This window comes from Artibeus jamaicensis, unplaced genomic scaffold (genome assembly GCF_021234435.1).
Source record: "Artibeus jamaicensis isolate MK-2021 breed Jamaican fruit bat unplaced genomic scaffold, CSHL_Jam_final contig_391, whole genome shotgun sequence".
NCBI classification, from domain to species: Eukaryota; Metazoa; Chordata; class Mammalia; order Chiroptera; family Phyllostomidae; genus Artibeus; species Artibeus jamaicensis.
The window spans coordinates 28,963,380-28,983,656 of record NW_026521814.1 but is presented as its reverse complement, the minus strand read 5'-3'; the positions used below and the strand labels follow the sequence as shown (position 1 = coordinate 28,983,656).

General features: G+C 39.9%; 1 protein-coding gene across 1 annotated transcript in view; it reads right to left on the bottom strand.

Annotated features, from left to right (window-relative positions):
- The window catches only part of CCDC150 (coiled-coil domain containing 150), a 72,686-nt gene extending 56,109 nt beyond the window's left edge, over positions 1 to 16,577 (bottom strand). Inside the window, exons 1-5 of the mRNA XM_037167020.2 lie at positions 16,396 to 16,577; positions 10,250 to 10,413; positions 8,512 to 8,732; positions 8,221 to 8,399; positions 5,606 to 5,674 (exon numbers count right to left, since the gene is read on the bottom strand). Coding sequence (XP_037022915.2) covers positions 5,606 to 5,674; positions 8,221 to 8,399; positions 8,512 to 8,732; positions 10,250 to 10,413; positions 16,396 to 16,407 — 645 coding nt within the window. The 5' untranslated portion in view covers positions 16,408 to 16,577. The remainder of the gene's footprint in view (positions 1 to 5,605; positions 5,675 to 8,220; positions 8,400 to 8,511; positions 8,733 to 10,249; positions 10,414 to 16,395) is intronic.
- Between the last annotated feature and the right edge of the window lie 3,700 nt (positions 16,578 to 20,277).

Genomic DNA, 20,277 nt, shown 5'->3' with positions numbered 1-20,277 from the left:
ACTATGCAGAAATACGCTTTTGTTTCTCCCTAATGGAGAACCGTCTAAGAATTCAGAGTCAAATTTATTGCTCTGGTCCCACAGTGCACGTCTGTTTCCCAAATTGCAGGTCAAGACTCATTAGTAGCAGCACTTGAAAAAGAAAAAACAACGAGTAACAAGAAAATATCAGCATACACTGCAAGTAACAAGAAGAGGTAAGTGTTGCTTCATTACGTCCGTGTATATGTACATGTGTACAGTGTTGCAGTGTGAAATACGCCTTACATGAATTGTCAAAAAGAAGTTTGAAAAGCACTTATGTCATACCTTAGTATATTCATTTTCTGTGTTTCCTCCTGGCTTTATTTTTTAAATCTTATTTTCCTATATATTTTATTTCTTCATCTATGTATTTTTATCCCATAATATAACCATAACTCTGAAAGCTGTTTCAATTCTGCTTTGAAATTTAAAGGTCTACACAAAAACTGAAGTAACTTATAAATAGTAGACAAAACTTACACTCAAGGATTGGGGTACATTACACCTTATTTTTCTCAGTAAATGACAATAAAATGAATCAGAGACAAAAGGAGGAGTCTCTTCCATCATGAGGTAAGGAGATCTTATTCTAGCTGAAAATGGAAATTGCAGAATGGTATTCCTCTTATGAAGTCATGTTAAGTTAAAAGAAATTCTATTTTTAAGGCTCAATGAAGATGACACAGGACATTTTATCTTTATGTAAATCTTTATGTTTTCTATGTAAATGATATATTTTATGTTTTAAAAAGTTGAAAGATATTATGAATGTGTTGGCATGGAACTGTTATAAGATAGCCCTTTTTGGAAACATCTATATTAATTGTAACTCCTAATATTGAACATTTATGTTTTTCCATTTTCTATTTTATTCTAAATACTGTCCTGAAGAACATGCTTTTGAAAATTTTATTTGTTATGACCATTTCCTTAGGATAAATTCCTATGAAAAAATCACTAGGTTAAAGGTATAAATAATTTAAAAACTTTTGATATAATTTTCCTCCCAATTTGAGCCTATTAGTAGTATTTGAATAAAACCCACTGGCACTATGTATTATCATTTTCTTAAGTCTGATAAGCTAATAAATTTAAAAAATCACATTTTAACACTTTTTCATTTCTTTGGTATCTAGTGAGATTAATAGTTTCTAATGTGGATTGAGCACTGGCCTGCAGACCAAAGAGGCGCTGGTTCCATTCCCGGTCAGGGCACAAGCCTGGGTTGCAGGCCACACCCCCACCCAGTTAGAGGCATTCGAGAGGCAACCACACATTGATGTCTCTCTCCCTTCCCCTTTGCCTAAAAATAAATAAGATCTTTTAAAAAATAAAAGATTGGGGTGATTACGTGAGGCTGGGCCATAGTCCTAGCTGACTGGTGTCCTTATAAGAGAAGGAAATTGGGACACAGAAAGAGACACCAGGGATGTGCATTCACAAAGAAAAGACCATACGAAGACTCAGGGAGAAGGCAGCCATTTGCAAGCCAAGGCCCCAGGAGAAACCTGGAGCTATTGACACCTTGACAAAGCAACTGACACGGCTACTGACCCCTTGATCTTGGACTTCAAACCTCCAGAAACATGAGAAATAAGTTCGTTGTCTAAGCCATCCAGTCTGTGGTATTTTGTCATGGCAACCCCAGGAAACTAATACACCCTTCCTGCTCCAATACTGTCAAAATGGCCTTTGACTAGGACAGTCCTGCAGGCCCTTGGCAGAGGTCAATGAAAAGTCAAGATTTTGTCATAGCACTCAGAATTAAGACTTCCCCAATTAGAATATAAAAATGGCAATCACCAAGAATCTTTTATTTAAAACAATTTTTTTTCTTTTACTGGTTCTAGAGAGAGGAGAGGGGAGGGAGAAAGAGAGAGAGAGGAACATTGATTGGTTGCCTCCTGCATGCGCCCTGACTGGGGACCGAACCCGCAACCCACGTAAGCACCCTGACCAGGAATCAAACCCACAACCTTTTGGTTTCCAGGACAATGCCGGACCATCTGAGCCACGCCAGTCAGGGCATCATCAGTCTTTTAAACAAATGGTGTGGGAACAAACACAAAGACTCTAATATAACCAAAACTAATAAAACAGATAGACCTCACATCTTTCACAAAAATTAATTCAAAATGTATCGAAGACCTAAACATAAAATGCAAAGCTATAAAACATCTAAAAGATAAAACAGGAGAAAAATTTTGGTGACTTTGGGTTTAGTGATGACTTTTTAGATGTTGGGATGGCCAAAGAGTTTTTTTCCCCCGTAAGATGGCTCTAGTAGCACTTAGCTGTCTTTAACTTAATTTGAAACAATTTTGTTAGACTACATTGTGGCAGCTGTCATTTCAATGTGCATTAAAAAAACTTTCAAAATTGGTGAATTTTTATGAAGCTAATTTAATGTTGAAAAATGGAAGAAAATATGCAACATTTTCAGTATATTATGCTTTATTATTTCAAGAAAGGTAAAAACACAACTGAAATATAAAAAAGATTTGTGTAGTGCATGGAGAAGGTGCTGTCACTGATCGAATGTGTCAAACGTGGTTTGCAAAGTCTGGTGCTGGAGATTTCTTGCTGGATAATGCTCCATGGTTGGGTAGACCAGCTGAAGTTGACAGCGATCAAATCAAGACATTAATTGAGAACAATCAACATTATATCACGCAGGAGATAGCCAACACACTCAAAATATCCAGATCAATAAAGTTGTTGTTGACAATGAAAAATGTGTCCTCTATTTTACAGAACAAACTAAGTGGACTTTTTGGCCAACCCAGTACAACACTGAAAGTACAATCCTTGAAAGACAAAATAGTTAAGCTGGCTGGACTTCATTAAAATCAAAAGCTTCTGTTCTGCAAAAGACACTGTTAAAAAGAATGCAACCATCAGCTGAAGACTGTTAAAAAATCTACAAAACATGTATTTGATAAAGAACTGTAATCCGAAACATACAAAGAACTCTTAAAACTCAACATAAAACAATCCAGTTACAAAGTGAGAAAAAGACCTAACAGATACCTTGCCAAATAAGATACAAAAATGACAAATAAGCTTATAAAAGATGTTCAATACCACATAGCTAGGGAATTAAAAGTTAAACTAAGATACCACTACACACCTATCAGAATGGCAACAATTCAAATCACTGACAACACAAAACGCCAGTGAGGACGTGGAGCGACAGGAACTCATTTATTGTGGGTGTGAATGCAGAGTAACGGCCATTTTGTAAAGCAGGTTGGCAGCTTCTTACAAAGCTAAACCTAATTTTTACCATGGGATCCAGCAACTGTGCTCCTAGGTAGGTATCTATCCAAATGAGTTGAAAACATGTCCAAATAATTGTCGAACTCAGAAGAGACCAAGATATTCTTCAATAGGTGAGGATAAACAAACTATGGTATATTCACACAAGAGAATATTGTTTAGCAATAAAATGAGTTCTCAAACCATGAAAAGACATGGAGGAACTTTAAATGCATGTGCTAAGTGAAAGAAGCCAGCCCGAAAAAGGTTATACACCGTGTGATTCCAACTGCAACAAAAGTACAGGGACAGTGAAAAGACCAGTGGTTGCCAGGGGCTCAGGAGACGGGCCGAGGAATGGACATATGGAGCATGTTTGGGGCAGTGAAACTATTCTGTATGAATCTGCAGTGAGCAACGAGTGAGTCTTACTATAAACTACAGACTTTAGTTAATTGTGATGTATCATTACTGGCTCATCAGATTAACAGATATGCCACATAACGCAATGTTAACAACACAGGGATGGGGAGAAAGGACTTACTGGAACTGTTTTCTGCTCAATTTTTCTATAAATTTAAAACAGCTCTCAAGAAGTCTGTTAAAATATTTACAAAAATGTCAAATGTGCTAAGCCTAATACAACTATGAACAAGCATGCTTTTATCAATAATTACAGGCAAAGTACGTAAGAAAATGTTCCAGATAGCCACGCTTAGCACCTTAAACACTAAAATTCATAATTTGAAAAATAATTTGGCATGAGAATTTTCCTAAGAGTATATCTACTTCTCTGTGTTGTATAATAGAATATTTTAAATACAATTGGACCTTTCTGATTTGGACTAACATCAATTATTATTCTGTCAGGGAATATTGAGGTCTTTAGGCCACTGTGAGTACTGAGTTAGTAATTCTTCCGACTGTTTTCAGCTGTAAATTTTCAGTCTGACAACTTTGGCAGCCACTTACTTCACAATTCCCAATGTGTTTTCTACCAAAACTTTGGCTGAAATGGAGTTTCACAGAAAAATGGGATAAGCAGGCTTATCAAAAGCTTTTTATTTTAAACACAACTTTAGTTTTAAAGGTCTTTGTATGAAGGTGCTCACTTAACTTTAGTATATAGACAGCCACAAGAATTTTGTAATTAACTATTTCCCTGCAGACTCAGGCAGCATATATATATTTTTTAATTCCTGGTTTTATGGCCATACTGAGGCAAAAGGAAGTCTTATGCCAATTAAGTGCAGACACTTTCACTTAAATTCCATGTGACATATTTAAAAAATCTTCCTGTTACATAGTCATGTATTTTCTTCTTCAAAGGTTTCTGTTCATTCTATTCCCTTTACTTCCTCTTTGCAATTCTGTAATGGGGTGCAGCAAGTCCCTGCACCCCTCTCCCAGTCTGGCTGGGGGATAAGAGTCATGGAGGGGGGCCATTGAGTTACTTTGCATATCAACAACAGCAGACCAGTCTTCCAGCCTGAGAGGAGCCAGAAAGGTGTGCATGACTTTAACCCACGATAGAACTGGGAGGCAGCTCCCCCTTTCCACCTGCACAAGTTTGGAGATGGTTCGCTTGGTGCCACGGGGGCCATGCCTGCCCGGACTAATTATGGCAGCCAAGAAAGGCAGAAAATACAGCAATGCTAGCAAGAGAAGCTGATTGTGGGAGGAGTCGGATAAGGGCTTATAGAGGAGGTTCCAGGCTGGGATTTAAACTAAAGGCAGGTGGCCAGGAGGGAAGAGAGACACTGTGAGACCTTGCAGGAAGGAAAGGGGTGAAAGGACTCTCACTGGTGGGCCATGAGGAGGGGTCACGTGGTTTTGAATTGAGAATTGGAGAGCACAGTGACACAGCTAATGGTGCTGGGGACTGTGAGAGACCTGCCCAGGCGAGCACGGATTACTGGGAGGAATCGGGAGTTTAGATGAGCTATGGACTTCTTTTGCTTTTCCTACGATACAGTGCCTCTGACTGGCCAGACTGGGCAAAAGGGGGAAGACAGGACTGTGAGTGTTTGTGGGTGTTTTAAAGGGGCTTTGGGATTTTAAGGGAGACATTCTGCCATTACTTTGAACCTGTATAACTGTTGAATAAGTAGTTCCTTTTCACCAAACTCTGGCATTGAGAGCCACAATTCTTAGCACCTGACAGTGGGCACGATGAACAGAAAGACCCCGAGGAGAGGGGTTTGTTTTGGTACCAGTATCTGGGCTTCCCAACGGCTTCCTTTAACAGTTCCACCCCCCACCACTGGTCTATTCTGTAACAATTCCAATGTCCCCCGCATCCTCCAGCATCTTTTTCTCTTACCTCCTGAATTTTAAGGTTCATTTTACGTTTTGTGGTCTTCAGTTCCTCTTCAATAAGGGCTGCATTCTTCTAAAAGTACAAGAAAAGGTTCTAAACAATCTGAAATGATAGGGAGTAACTGTCTATCTAGACTTTTTTCTTACAACCTATAAATACTATTCTGCATATAGTTATAAATACTTATTGTGAGTCTGAGGCCATTATGTATTTCAATAAGATATTTTATTTATTTATTTTTAAATCCTCACCTGGGGATATATTTTATATTTTTAGAGAAATATCCATCATTTGCCTCCCATCCCTGCCATAACTGGGGATTGAACCTGCAACAACCTAGGTATGTACCCTGACTAGGAATCAAACCCACAACCTTGTGGTATACAGGATGATGATCCAACCAACTGAGCCACCTATCCAGGGCTACAATGAGATACTTAAAAGAAGTATGTTTATTACTTTTATAACAGGTGTGGAATGAGGTCCAGAACTTGGGGTGCAGGCTGAGAAGCCCCCAAATCTCCACTAATATGGCTGGGGGAAGTGGAAGCAGAGCAGGGCCATTGAGTTACTTTGCATATCTAAGGAACTTGGCCAGTGTTTTAGTACTGCCAGCAGCTGGCTTGAAGCCAGGGAGAGAGGTGGCACTCTAACCTGCGATGCAGCCAGGAGGCACTCGCCCCAGTCACAGGGCCAGGCCAGCCCACCTGACCATGGCAGCTGAGAAAGGCAGAAGAAACCAGAGTACTAGCAGTGTAACCCAGTGTGGGAGGAGTTGGAAATGGGGTCACGGAGGAAGATCTGTGCTGGGATTGAAACTCCAGCTCGAGGCAGCCATGCTGTCACGGCCATGTGGTTTGAAAGGATGCAGAAGGACCCTAACTGGCCCACCATGAGGAGGGGCCGTGCGATTTTGGATTAACAGCAGGTGCCTAGATGAGCACGAATGACTGGGAGAAGCCAGTGGGAATCTGCTCAGCTGAGCAGTGGACTTCTAATTCTTTTTCTGAGACACAGTACACTGGACTGGCCTGGTTTGGCAAGGGGCAGCAGGACTGTGTGTGTGTATGGGTGTTTAGTTTTCAGAGACTTTGGGACTTGAAAACAAATTCCGCCATTATTCTGAACCTGTATAACTTTTGAATAAACAGTCTCTATCCTTTTCATAAGATGCTGGTGTCGGGAGTCATGGGTTTTTTTCCACCAGTGGGCAACAGAACCCAGGGGAGTTCTGTTGCACTTTGATTGATGACTTCTATCATTTTTCTTTTCAGACAGTAAAAAGGGATTAGTCACATTCAATTCCTATATAAAATTCAGTATTCAGAGAAGAGCCGGGTAATTGACAGAGATTTTTCTTACAGGATATATATTTCTATTTTTTTAAGTCCTGTGTTTCTCTTCTAGGCTCAAAGCTGATTCGTGCTTAGGAGTTAAGGATAAAAAACACAGCTTTCACTATTATTCTTTTACATTATTAATGGTAGCACATATGTAATAACCTCAGAAGTCATGGTTGTCTTCTTTCCTACCTTCAGCCCCTACCCAGTCCCATAATCCAGCATATCTATCTTCACAGACCACCCCTCTTTCTTTATAAAATGCCACAATCCCAAGTCAGACCTAATAAGGCTCAAGCCTCAAATAACAGTGGATTCCTAATTCTTCTCCCTGCCTCCAATTTCTTCTGGTATTGACTTTCCTATACAATTCTGCTGCATTAGTTTTCCTGCTTCATTATGCCACTGCCTTATCAAAAACTTTAATCACCTCCCATAGAATCAGGCCCAAGTACTCATTCTTGAGTTTGAGATCCTCTATAATGTGATCTTCAGCTAATTTCCAGCTTATTTCCCACAAATGAATGCAGTGACCCCTACCTGCACCCAGTGGAAAGATCTAGGTTCAAACCCGAGATACGGGAAGAAGACAGGGAAGTGTGGCCTTGGAGCAGGGACTTCTCTCTGGACCCTGGCACTCATCATCAGTGTGGGACAACGTGGTCTCCTCCATCAGGAGGCTTTACAAAGATGAAACAAAATAACATGCTGAATATCTATTATACCACCTGGCTCATGGCAGGAAAACAAAATTGTTAGCTTATTTTTCTAGTCTATTCTTTGTGGCTTGTGTGTGCAACTTGACATTTTCTTACCTCACTACTTTGTCTTCTAAAGGTCCAGCTCCCATTTTTCTTACAGCCTCCTATGATCTATTGTAGATAGGGTACACACAGCCTCTCAAACCCACCCAAATCCGAAACACTCTTTACTATTCACTTACTGCCCTATACTCGTCTGTCAACATCTTCTATGCCTTTATTTTTCTCTGTTTTGTTTTCCATGCTATGCCTGGCTCTCCTAGGTGGCATATAAGCTCCTAAAGAGCACAGACTACCTCCTACCTCTGGACCCTCAGCCACGTACACAGGGGAAGGACTCTATAAATTCTGAATTACTGATGGCACACATCATTTATGTGGTCCATGTGGATAAATTTCAGATGTTAAGAACACTCACATCAACATCACCTGTTTTTACAAGTTAGTTTTTTGGGTCCATTGCCTCCTCCCACTAACACGTGACAGTGAGTTTGCATTCACAACTCTGGACTCAAACCTTTGTCTCTGAGGCAATCTCCAGGGTGGTAGTCAACCTTTGCACTTCATCCTGTGCCTTGTCTTCTTCCTCTTTTATGTCTCTGAGTTGCTGGCGCAAATTCATCACTTCACGATGCAAAAGCTTCAGGTCCTTGGAATGCTCCTCCTGTATTGTATTCAGTCGGTCCTTCAGAAAAGCTACCGGACCGGAGGTTCACAGGGCAGTTGAAAGGTCAAGAAAGAAAAGAATCAAAAACTCATCAAGCACCCATAAAGGACCAAATTTCTGATGATTCGCTTCTCTCTATACCTGTTTTCTGTGGATTCAAATCCTTTTCAGTTTGCAGACTAAAGATATTTAACTTCAAGGACTGGATGAGGCTCTCCAGATGGCACGTTCGATTTATCAGAAACTCACAATTCTTCCATAAAATATCTTTTTTTCCTGAACAAATTACTTTATCCTGGACAGGACCAGTGATATTCTGTTTCACAAGCGCTGGTAAACATTCTGGAGTTTCAAAATGGTCTCTGGACAAAGATCCCAATATAACAACATTATGCAATACAATGGGTACTACGGGAATCTCAACCACTGAGTCAATGTAACATTTCTAAGAGTAAAAATTATACAATTTTTACTCTTGTTAATTTTACAAAAATTAACAAGCAACTGTTAGCCCCTCCAAATTTAAATATAGAGAGCACTATTAGGTAAAAAGGATGGGACCAATGTGGGATGGGCAAAGATCACTGAGTACTTAATGCTTGTTTATTTTAATCTGAATTTTTCATGAACATTTTTGTTGTAAAAACAGGTGATACATAAAACATGTTAAATTCTAATTTTATAATGCTCAACTAAGAATTAAAGTTAGCATGGAGACAATATATTATGTTTTTAAAAATATATTTAAACAAGGTCATAATAAGCATTCCTGTTTTGTTCCAATATACTCAACATTTGTACAAATTTACTCTTTAACTGCTGAAGAGTTCTTTATTCTATAGGTGCTAGAATAACTAGTGCAATAATTAGTGTACCAAGTACACTAATTTTAGGTCTTTGTGAGAGACACTCAGGAAATATAGAGATATACCTCAGATATATTGCAGGTTCGGTTCTAGACCACGATGATAAAGTGAGTAGTTCAATAAAGTGAGCTGTAATCTTTTTGCTGGTGGAGGGTCTTGACTTCAATTTGTAAAAAATGCAATATTTATTCAATAAATATTAAAATGCAATTAAATGAGGTATGCCTGTATGTAATTTTAAAGAAAATCACACCAATAAACTTGATTATTGGCTGATATGCACCCAGATTTCTTAGGCCATTGATAAAAATTGATAATCCATTCTAATAACAGCAGCACGAGGAAAAAAAGCAATTCTTTTCTGAGTACTTCCTTCTAAATTATGAATTTTTTTAAGACTTAAAATCTCTTAATTTACAATAAATCTGGGAAAAGAAAATGAAGACCACATGTAATGGCAAGGATCAAGTTTAGATGTTCACCTTTAATAAGTCTCTTTTTTATTAAAAAAATAAGAACCAAAAATTTTTCTAATTACACAAAAATTTAATTTGTTCTTAGGAGTTGAAGGTAAACAGAGTATCAAAGAATGCGCACCTGATTAACACAGTTCAAATACCTGTTTAAGGGAATAGTGGTAGTAGCTCTATCACAGGATGACAACTATCTTGCAAATATTTCCTAATTACTGTATTTTTCAGACTATAAGATGCACTTTTTATTTAAGCCACATTTTTTGCTTCAAAAAATTTCCCCCTCTAAAAAACTAGGTGCATCTGGGGTGTGCACCATAAGACGCACCTATGTTTTAGAGGAAAAAAGTAGGAAAAAAATTTTTGAAGCAAAAAATGTTATAGAAAAAGTGGGTCTTATAGTCTGAAAAATATGGTAATGTTCAAATAGAAACTGTTATTTTTCAGTTCTTTTGTTAATACCTAGTTCACTCCTTTTTAATAATTAGTGAAGCAAATTTCTTCAACCTACAGAGGTCTAGTTTATTTTTCACTTGTTACCTTTTTTCACCAAAGTCCAACATTATTAGGTCATCCCTCAAAGAACTGGTCTGTTCCTCAACTATCCTCATCCTTTGCTTAAGTGCTGTGAATGTTTCAGAAGCTGTAGCATTGATGTAAGTTGGAGAGAGGACTGGTCTGGATTCTGAAGTTTCCAAATGCACCTGAGATTAAAGTCAGAATATTAGTGTAGTAAATCCTATCAGTTTTCAAAATAGCCACCGCCCCTTCTAGTGGCAGCACTTTACATCCCTGTCCTGTTGAGCTCAGGGGTGGCCATGTGTTCTGCATTTGCCTACCTATTAAATGTGGGTAGGAGCTTTAAGAGCCACCTTGTCACTCACCACCTCTTCTTCCCCCTCTGCATGAGATGAGCAACATCCCACATAGGGCCTGGTGCATCTGCCAAGATCCCGGAGTCACGATGACATGAAGTAGAACCATGACCCATCCATGACATCCACTGTGACTGAGCAATAAACTTATAGTGTTGTAAGCCACTGAGACTGTTCAGTAGTTTGTTATTGCATTACAATCTAGTCTATCTTATCTGCTACTTTCAGACATACATAAGGACTTATGATTTGGCTAAGGGAGTTATTACCGCTTTCATTACCAGACATTTTCATTTTAACATACTCCCAATACAGCCTTTCTAGAAAAAAAATCAATACTTGGACCTCTGAGCAATTGTCATAAAATAGATTTATCAACTGCACTGAAGCAGTGCTTTAAAAAAATAATTTGTAAACTTATCTTCATAGCAAAGACTGCTACATCTGTTGACATCAAATTTCCTGAGTTTTCCCCCCAAAGTTAACTATGAAAGTAAATGGTAGTAAGACCATTCTTTCAGGTATCAGGAGTAGTGTATATGCAATCCCACCATGTGAATGGATTGTGTACCCAACCTTCAATGACAAGGTGGTTGGGGGAAACATAAGGGTATCTTCCTGCAACCCCATCCTGAACAGACTCTTCTACACTCACCAGACTGTAACCTTAGCCATCACTAGCACCAGTGTTCCTACGGGGATGTTCGCACAAAGGCCCCACTTGGGACATCAGTAGCACACTTTTCTCCCCTGCTTGCTGAGCAATCATACGTATCCCTTCCCCTTACCTCCCAGGCAGTGGAAGTGGGGATGACCCCTGGCCCAAGTCACTGAAGGGGGTTCCCAGGACCCGCAGCAGGAACTAAAGAAGTCTGAAAACTGATGGCAGGATTTAAGGGGGCAAGAAGCATGATGAGGAGCTGTACTTGTAAAAGCTGAGCTTCTTGCCAACATAACCCTGCTACAACCATTGAGGGCGTTGCTTTATTCTGACACAGCCCTTCAAGCACCTTCTATCTTCCCACCACAGGTCTCAGAGAATGGCCCTCGTATTTCTCTTTTTACTTTTTTAAACCTTCACTGAGGAATAAATGACAAATAGAAACATATATATGGAAAGTGTGCAACATGATGATTTGATATGTGTACATTATAGAATGGTTACCAACATCAAAATAATCAACACATTCATCACCTCACCTACTTAACATAGTTAACTCGAGTGTGTGTAGTAAGACCACTTAATATCTACTCTCAGCAACATTCGAGTATACAATACCATGTTATTATTTGTAGTCATCATGCGGTACCTTAGACCCTTAGAACTTATCTGAAAAGGCAACCTACAGAATGGAAGAAAATATTCACAAACCATATATCTGATAAGAAGTTAAAATCTAAAATGTACAAAGAATGGACACAACTCAACAACAAAAAATCCGATTTAAAAATGAGCAACAAATATGAACAGATACTTTTCCAGACATATAACTGACCAAAAGTATATGAAAAGGTGCTCGACATCACAAATCAGGAAAATGAAATCAAACCAATTATTAAAAACACACCACACAATGAGATGTCATCTCATACCTGTTAGGATGACTATCATCAAAAAGAAAGAGATCGCGAATGTTGGTGAGGATGTGGAGAAAAGGGAGCCCCTACACACTGTCGGTGTAAACTGGCGACATCACCATGGAAAACGGTATGGAGGTTCCTCAAAAAGTTAAAAATCGAACTACTGTATGGTCCAGCAATTCCACTTCCAGGTGTATGTCCAAAGGAACTGAAATTAGTGTCTTGAACACATGTCTGCACACCCATAACCACTGCAGCATTATTTACAATAGTCAAGATATGGGAACTACTTAAATGTCCTTCAAAGGATGGATGAATAGATAAAGACATACATACATAAAATGGAATATTACTTGGCCACGAGAAAGAAATTCTGCTATTTGCAACAACAGGGGTGAATCTGGATGTTATTGTGCTAAGTGAAATAAGCCAGTCAGAGGAAGAAAAATACTTTATGGGATAACCCTTTTATGTACAATCTAAACAAACATATTTGATTTAACAGAAACTGAGAATAGAATTGTGATGACAGTGGCTGGGGGGAGGGGAAAATAGGATAATGTAGACCAAAGGGTACCAATTTCTTTTCACTCTTCTATTATGACTTTCAACCAGAATTTCTTACTTCTGAGCTCCTCTACAAAAAACAATACCTTTCTGACACACATAAATCTTTTTGAATTCTTTTAAGAGATTTTGTGTCAACAATCGGCTAAGGACATGGGATGAAGAAGCTCTCCTATTAACTCTTTTGTGTTTCTACCTGTTCCTGAAGGGAAAGACAAAGGCTATATGTAGACAGTGAGTCTCCGGATATACAAAGATTTGAATTATGATTCATCTACATTTCTGCAAAAAGCCAGATTTGGAGGCTCCTGCTTCTGTTACCACCTGGGGCAAGATAGTGTTCCTCAGGTCACAGAATGAAGAGCCTCTGAGACAGTTCCCAGGGCTAGCTCTGCTGCACTGAAATGAGGGCCAGGGTTAGGGAGCCACCAACCATGAGGGCTGGGGAGAGAATGGAGGAGTAACAATGCAGAAACACCATGCGGGGTTACCTTCCATTCTGTTTTCTGTGGCCTGCTGTCTGGCTACTACTAACCTGAAAATAAACCAGGCCTGGGGAGGGGAGAAAAAGCATGGAAAGAGAATTTAATGGTGTCTGTGGCAGACATAGTTGGCTCCTTTGTCTCCTAAGTGATGATGAGAAGTACATGTCCCCAGCCTCCCTTGCAGCTAGCACACCCATGAGACCTTAGGCAGAAGGTTGCAAGGAGCTTCTGGGGAAACTTTTGTTTTTCTGATGCCCTGAGAGCTTTTTCAGTCAGTCATGTAGTGCCTCCCTCTTAATGTAAACGCAGCCATGGATCACCAGTGTCTGAGAAACACAGGCAACAGCCAGAGAAGCTCAGATTAATCTGACATTTTCTTCCAAACTCTGCTTATGTGAGAAAAATAAACTTTTATTTTTAGCTTTAGTCCTTTTTTTCCTGTTGTTTGCAACAAAAGCATTCCAGACTTACTGTAGTCACAGGCAGTAGTTGGTGGAGAAACAAGGAGGAGGTAAAGGAAAGGACAAGCAGAGGCACAGCGGGAGGGGACCTGTTAGGCCGAGGTGGCCAGTTACAATACAAAGGACTGCCTACATCAGGAGCCAAGCACGGAATTCTAATGCAAATACAGCAAGTCTATTTTCTTTCCTAAAAATACAAGGTTTTAGAAAGGAAATGGAATACAAGCTTCCCATACATATTTAATGAGATGCAGACTGCCACCTAATATTTTCATGTAATTGTTGAAATGTCGTAATTTTGCTGATATTTCCTTAAGGTATTTAAGATATGGATAAAATGCCTACATTTACTTAAAGGGTGTGTACATATTTGACTTGAAAAACAAATTGCTTTGATTGCTTAAAAAAGAAAAATTATATATAGCTGGGTAAGAATTAGATTTTCATCATCCTTCACATCCCCCTGAACCTGATCCACACTGGAGCTTCTTGGGCTTCCAGAGAGAAAAAATACTCTCAAACAAGAAGGAAGAACAAACTTGGCCTCCAGCCTCTAAAGGGGAGAGATTTATAGAAAATTCACCCTAAGGAAGGGTGAGAAAATATTCACCTCAAGGTACCTGGGACAGACTGATGGTGGGCAGGGGATGAAGCTTTTGAGTGAAATACACGGTGCAGTCTTGAACCTACATTCTGATGCTTGACAGTAACAATAATAAAAATTATAAAATATAAAATTTTATTTTTAGAAAGTTCTACTTTAAAACTACTTTAAAAATATATATCATTATCCAATTAATACAATCCTGTTTTTAGGTTTAGGGAGAGTATTTCCAAGGACCTCCTATGTAAGTTACCTCACTGAGAGCAGAGCATAAGCCCAATGTCATTTAATACCAGGAAAAGCCAGGTTGACTTTAGAAAGGGAATACTTGCTTCTGTGGACAGAGGCTCCATTCCTATACCTGACAACAGTTACAACTATGTGCTGTTGGCACCAAAATAACAGGCCAGACATGCAGTCTTGTGTATCACAACCACTGGAAAACAACTTGGTCAGTGGCTTGTCCTCATTCACTCACACATCTAACAAACAGACAAAACTCCTTGCCACCGTGGAGCATCTTTTCCGGCTAAGAAGTATAGACATTAAGTAAAATGCATAGTTTGTTCCTTGGAGATAAGTGCAGTGGAGAAAAAGAAAGAGAGGATGGGATGGAGACCGTGGTGCAGGCTTCCATTGTAACAGTGTGGTCAGAGAGAGCCTCACTTAGATGAAAGAAGGTAAAGAAGGTGCTGGAGTGAGCCATGTGGATAGCTGGGGGACAAAGAGATCCAGAAAGAGCAAAGAGTAAATGCAAAGACCTGAAGTCAGAATGCCAATTGGTCCAAAAAGAGTGTGTGGTCAGTCTGGCTGTAGAGGAACAAGTGAAGGAGAGAACAGTGGGAGGTGGGGTCAAAGGGTTATAGTGGGACCAGATCACAAAGAGCCTTATAGACTGTTATAAAAGTTTGGGTTTAAGGCTCAGTGACTCTCAGAGCTACTGGAGGGTTTAGAGCTGAGGAGTGCTGTGATCCAGCTTACCTTTTAATAGGACCACTCTGGCTACCCCCCTGGGATGGTAGATCAACAGCAGAAGTAGGAGGACCAGTTGGGCAGCTGCCATAATAATAAAGGCAGGAGATGCCACTGGCTAGGACCAGGGTGATAGTAATGGAATAGTGAAAAGTGGTCAGAGTTCAGATATAGTATAAAAATAGGTTTTGTTGATTGATTAGCTAGGAGATAGGAGAAAAAGGAAGCATTTAGAAAGATGGTTTTGCCATTAATTGAGACAATGGAAGCCTATTAAGAAGAACTAGTTTTAGAGGAAAGATCAACAGTTGTTTTGGACATATTACGTTTAAAACAGGAAAGATGCTCAATAAGACTGAACTTGTAGATCTGAATTTCCAGGAAGTAGTGCAATCTGTAGATATAAATTTTGAAGTTGGCAATATATACGTGGCTTATAAAGCCATGAGGCTGGATACCAGAGAACAGAAAGGATTCTGGGACCTAGGCCTGGGTGTTTCTAGACTGATAAATCAGGGACATGAGGGGTGTGTGGATGTTCAACCCACACTACTGTGAGCTTCTTCAAAACGGGGTCACATTCTTAATCCTTTTCTATCTTCAGACCCTAGCACAATGCATGGGATTCTGTGGGTGGCTACAAACAGGCGTAATTCAACAAAAATTTAAGAAATGTCTATAGCCCGTGCCAGGTAATGGGGAAACAGCAATAAACGCATGTAAATTCCTAACACCCGCATTCTAATAAGCAGGCCAAGGAGGATGGATAACAGGCGGCCAATATCGAAACTCATTAACATCGAAAGGGCTTTCTCAGGAACCAATGACCTCCAACCTAACATAAAGAAAAGGCTAGGCGATGGTGGTGCTTATCCGGAGGCCGTCCTTGGTGCTTCTTCTTCCCTCCTTCGGTCAGAGCCAGACCAACACAAAAACTTTACTCCTAAACGGTTTCACCGCCGTCCAGTGCAAAAATGCCTGAAACCAGGGTCCTGAGGTCCAGAGAGCGAAACTAAATTCCGCCAGGGAGGGGAAAAAGACGGCAGGGAGGGGTGAAGGTGGCCTTTTGTGAGCCGCCGACTCCCCCATGGACCCCGTACCTCCATTCCCGGCTCACCCTCCCGGAGCCCAGCAGCCTCACCCCACTATCCATCTGTCCGCCTGTGGCTCTGACCAGCAGCAGGAGGGCCGGTTTCCATAGAACTAAAAGACCACTTTAAACCAACCCGCTCCCAGGCGCCGTGGCTCTCGTAGACAGGCGCACCCGTAGCAGAGCATGCCGGGAATTGCAGTTTTCCCGGCCCAGGAGGGCCCTCCGCCCGGGGCGGGATCCAGACCGGAATCCCGGGGCGCGCCCGGGACGCGCCGCCCGGCTTCCGGAATGACGACAGGGCTCCATTGTGCGTGAGCGGGGCACGCCGGGATATGTAGTTTCCTCTCAGTCAACCTCCCGCGCGTCCTGGTCTGTCCGCTCTTGCAGTTACTGGTCTCCTCCCTGTGATCGTGCGGCGTTCGGGTAATTTGACAAACACAAACCCTGAGGCAGGCGAGAGTCCAGGATTAGAAAAAATTTAATTTTAGGAGGAATAAAGTATCAAATACCACTTCTGAACGGAAAAAAATTTAATTAATGAGTATACAAATTGGTAAATATACAGAGTTCAAACATTTTTCTAGTTAAAAAACTAAGCCCTTCTTCATTCTTGCCCGTGATGACCAGACGGAGAGCAAAACAGAAGGCTTCTGCTCCCCTGCCTTGTCTCTCCCGTAAAATTCATTTCTTGCCTTGTGAGTGAATAGGTATTTCTAAATCTGCCTGTGAGTAGCTAAGAAAGAGTATTATTGAAAATAAAGCTGCAGTCGTTTCTTAGTTCTGCTGTAAGATTCACACTTAACAAGAAGCTTTCTACAGTGAAATGACAACACCGCTTTGCATTTAAGTATCTGGACAGTTACCACTGCCAGGAGAGAATGTCCATTAAACCACAGCTGTAAGACATTTCATCAGAACGTGAGCCTAATTCGGTAAAAGAGAAATGAGCACCGCATATATTATTCAAAGAAAGGGACCAGATAAAGCTTTTAATATGAAAAGTGGAATAGTGTTTTAGAGCACCAATGCAAAGAGGCAATGATTCTCTCAGTATGTGCATGTTCTCTTGCAATGACCTGATTTATCTGCAGAGATGAGGAATATGTCCATGCACTCCACAGATAATCCAAACGCTTTAAGGTAATGAGAGTTTTCACCTTCTCCTTGAAACCCCATATTAAGCAGACGTAAGGTAGACAAGTCGATTAAATTTAGCCTTTCATTTATTTTTCTCTGCCATCCAGCACACCACATAAGAACTTAAGCAATTACAGAGTTAGAGAAAAGAATCTTAAGTCTTCAATAAACTAATTCATCTGCTAGAAAGAATCAGTCTGGATACCTGAGAATTCATTATATTACTAGTTTCTTTCATTCTTTTAAGTGCCTGATTTTTCCCCTGATTTCTTTCTTGATTTTTCAGTTGAGAACTATTTTTATATTTGTTGACCCCATTCAAAAATAAATACCTTTTCAGTCCATGAAACCTTATGAATTCCATGAGGACCACATCCTTTCTCACTACAATATCATATAGGCTTTTATTTTTTAATCAATCAATTATTTATTTATTTTAGAGAGAGGAGGAGGGGGGAGAAAGAGAGGGAGAGAAATATCCATGTGAGAGAAAAACATCAATTGGCTGCCCTCAGTATGCACCCAGACCAGGGACCAAACCTGCAACCTAGGCAAGTGCCTTGAATTGAATCTACCACCTTTTGGTTTGTGGGATGATGCCCAAGCAGCCACATGGGCCAGGGCACCAAATGGCCTTTTAACTGGTTTTCCAACCACCCTTCCTAATACATCTTCACATAGCTACTACAATGATTTTTAAATCTGATTCTTAGTCCCTTGCTTAGAAAACATTTAAATGTTCCCCCTTTGAACTAGTACTTTTCCACTGAACAGGATAAAGCTCAAATTGCTAATGGCTTCAGCCTAATTCACCAGCCCATCTGTACCTGCTCCCCCAAGGGAACCTTGAATTCAAGCTTCCTGGCATGTCTTTGTGCTTACCGGCTCTGTGCCCTCTGCCAGGTATGTCCTAAGTTTCTGGTGAGTTCCACAGAAACTTAACCTCTTCCCTGAAGCCATTCTATTGCCCCCCAAAGTACTTATCATGCTGCCTTATAATTGTCAGTATGTCTTATCTCCCCTTAATTAGGCTGTAGGCTAATTGAGGACAGAAGTTTTGTTCTTTTTATTTTAATCTTTTTATTGTTGACACCAAACAATGTCTGGCCCACAGTAGATGCTTGGTAAGTCCTTGTTAAGTGACTGAGTTAATGAACAAATTTTGAACACTTCTACCGACAGAGGCTCTGTCTCACTCCTTTAACCACCGATGTTTGTATATTTTATCTGGAGACGAGTAAAAGACATCTACTTTCTTCCAGAGCTGGCAATGATTTGACATTGCAAATACACAAATGACAGCAAAGTTACCTACAACCACTTCCCCTTGGAGTTGAAAAAGTATTTTGTGGATAAAGAAATGTGAACAAAAATTTTAGTTTTCATATTTTGTTGGGGCCATGAGAAATGAGAATGGTTTCTCACCTTATGTGGATAGTCCAAAGCTTTTGGTATTACCTCTGCGTATAGAGATTAGAATTCAGAGGAGTGTCTGACTTTTTAATCAATCAGCCCGGGACAGCAAAGATGATCTTTTAGTTGGATCAGTCTCCAGTACTAATGCTTCTTATAAGATCTCTGACACTTTGGTTCACCAGCTACTTTTTGTGGTAAAGTATATTCACTTTTTCTATTGACCAAATAAGAATAAGGTCAAAGTTATGGTGATGTTGCTGCAGCTCTATTTTACATTTCCTAAGATTGCTCTTTTGGCCTGAGTATGATAATATGTAATCAGGAAGAAACGTGTTCTCTTCAAATTGTCTCACACAGTTCAGCTGATATTTTGAAAAATTTCTGATTGAATAGTAACAATGACAGTGTACATCATCTGTTGAATCTATATGATCTGATGTTTCACTTGATCCTACCTATAACCTTAAGATGTAGTAGCTATGTTCTAATTTTACTATTGAGACAACTGAGATTTGGGGAAGTTAATTAACTTGCCTAGAGCCAGATAGCCCGAAAGTGAGATGATTGTTATTTGGACTTAGGTCTATGTCTCTTCAAAGCCCATGCTTTACAACTTGATTCCACCTCCTACCCATTCTTCATTCCATTCTGATAGCAGGGTCCACAGAAGTTTCAGCTGGTAACTATGAGATGAGAAATGCATGACGTAACTCCATGCAGTGGGACACCATACATTTACGAAAGCAAATGAGGCAATGTAGGCGGTGGAACTTGGGTGTTTATGCAAATATCCTGTTTCCCCTTAAACTTTCACCTACTAATATTAGCTGATTTATCTTGCCAGCAACAGTTATCATGGTGTGATAATGGTGACCCTCTGTTTTCCAGCTTATTAATTGAAATTCTTTTGCAAAGAGAAGTTTTCTCCTATCTATCTATCTATCTATCTATCTATTTATTTTGAACTTTGTTATAAATACACTTGTTTAGTGAGTAAGGGGTGGCACAAAGCAGAGACAGCGCAGTATAATTCCAATTTATTTATTTATTTAATTCTTTATTTATATTGGTATGGGTTTATGTATATGTATTTTGGTCTTCGGGTTGTAATCCAATACCGTTGTTCATTTATTACTCAAATTGTACTATCTTCGGCTATTCAGAGAACATTAAGGAGCTGTGTGTCCTGTCTTTTTTTTAAAGCACTTCCTTACTTTCTGTCACTGCAAGATTTCTAGGCTTGTCTTATATTTTCTCTGCCCAGCGCTGGATTCAACCACTTGTCTGGGGAGCCAAGGGGGAACATGTCTGGGGAACATGTCCCCTGTTCCTTTTTATTAAAGAAGGGTGTTTAAAATATGAATGCTAGGGTATCAC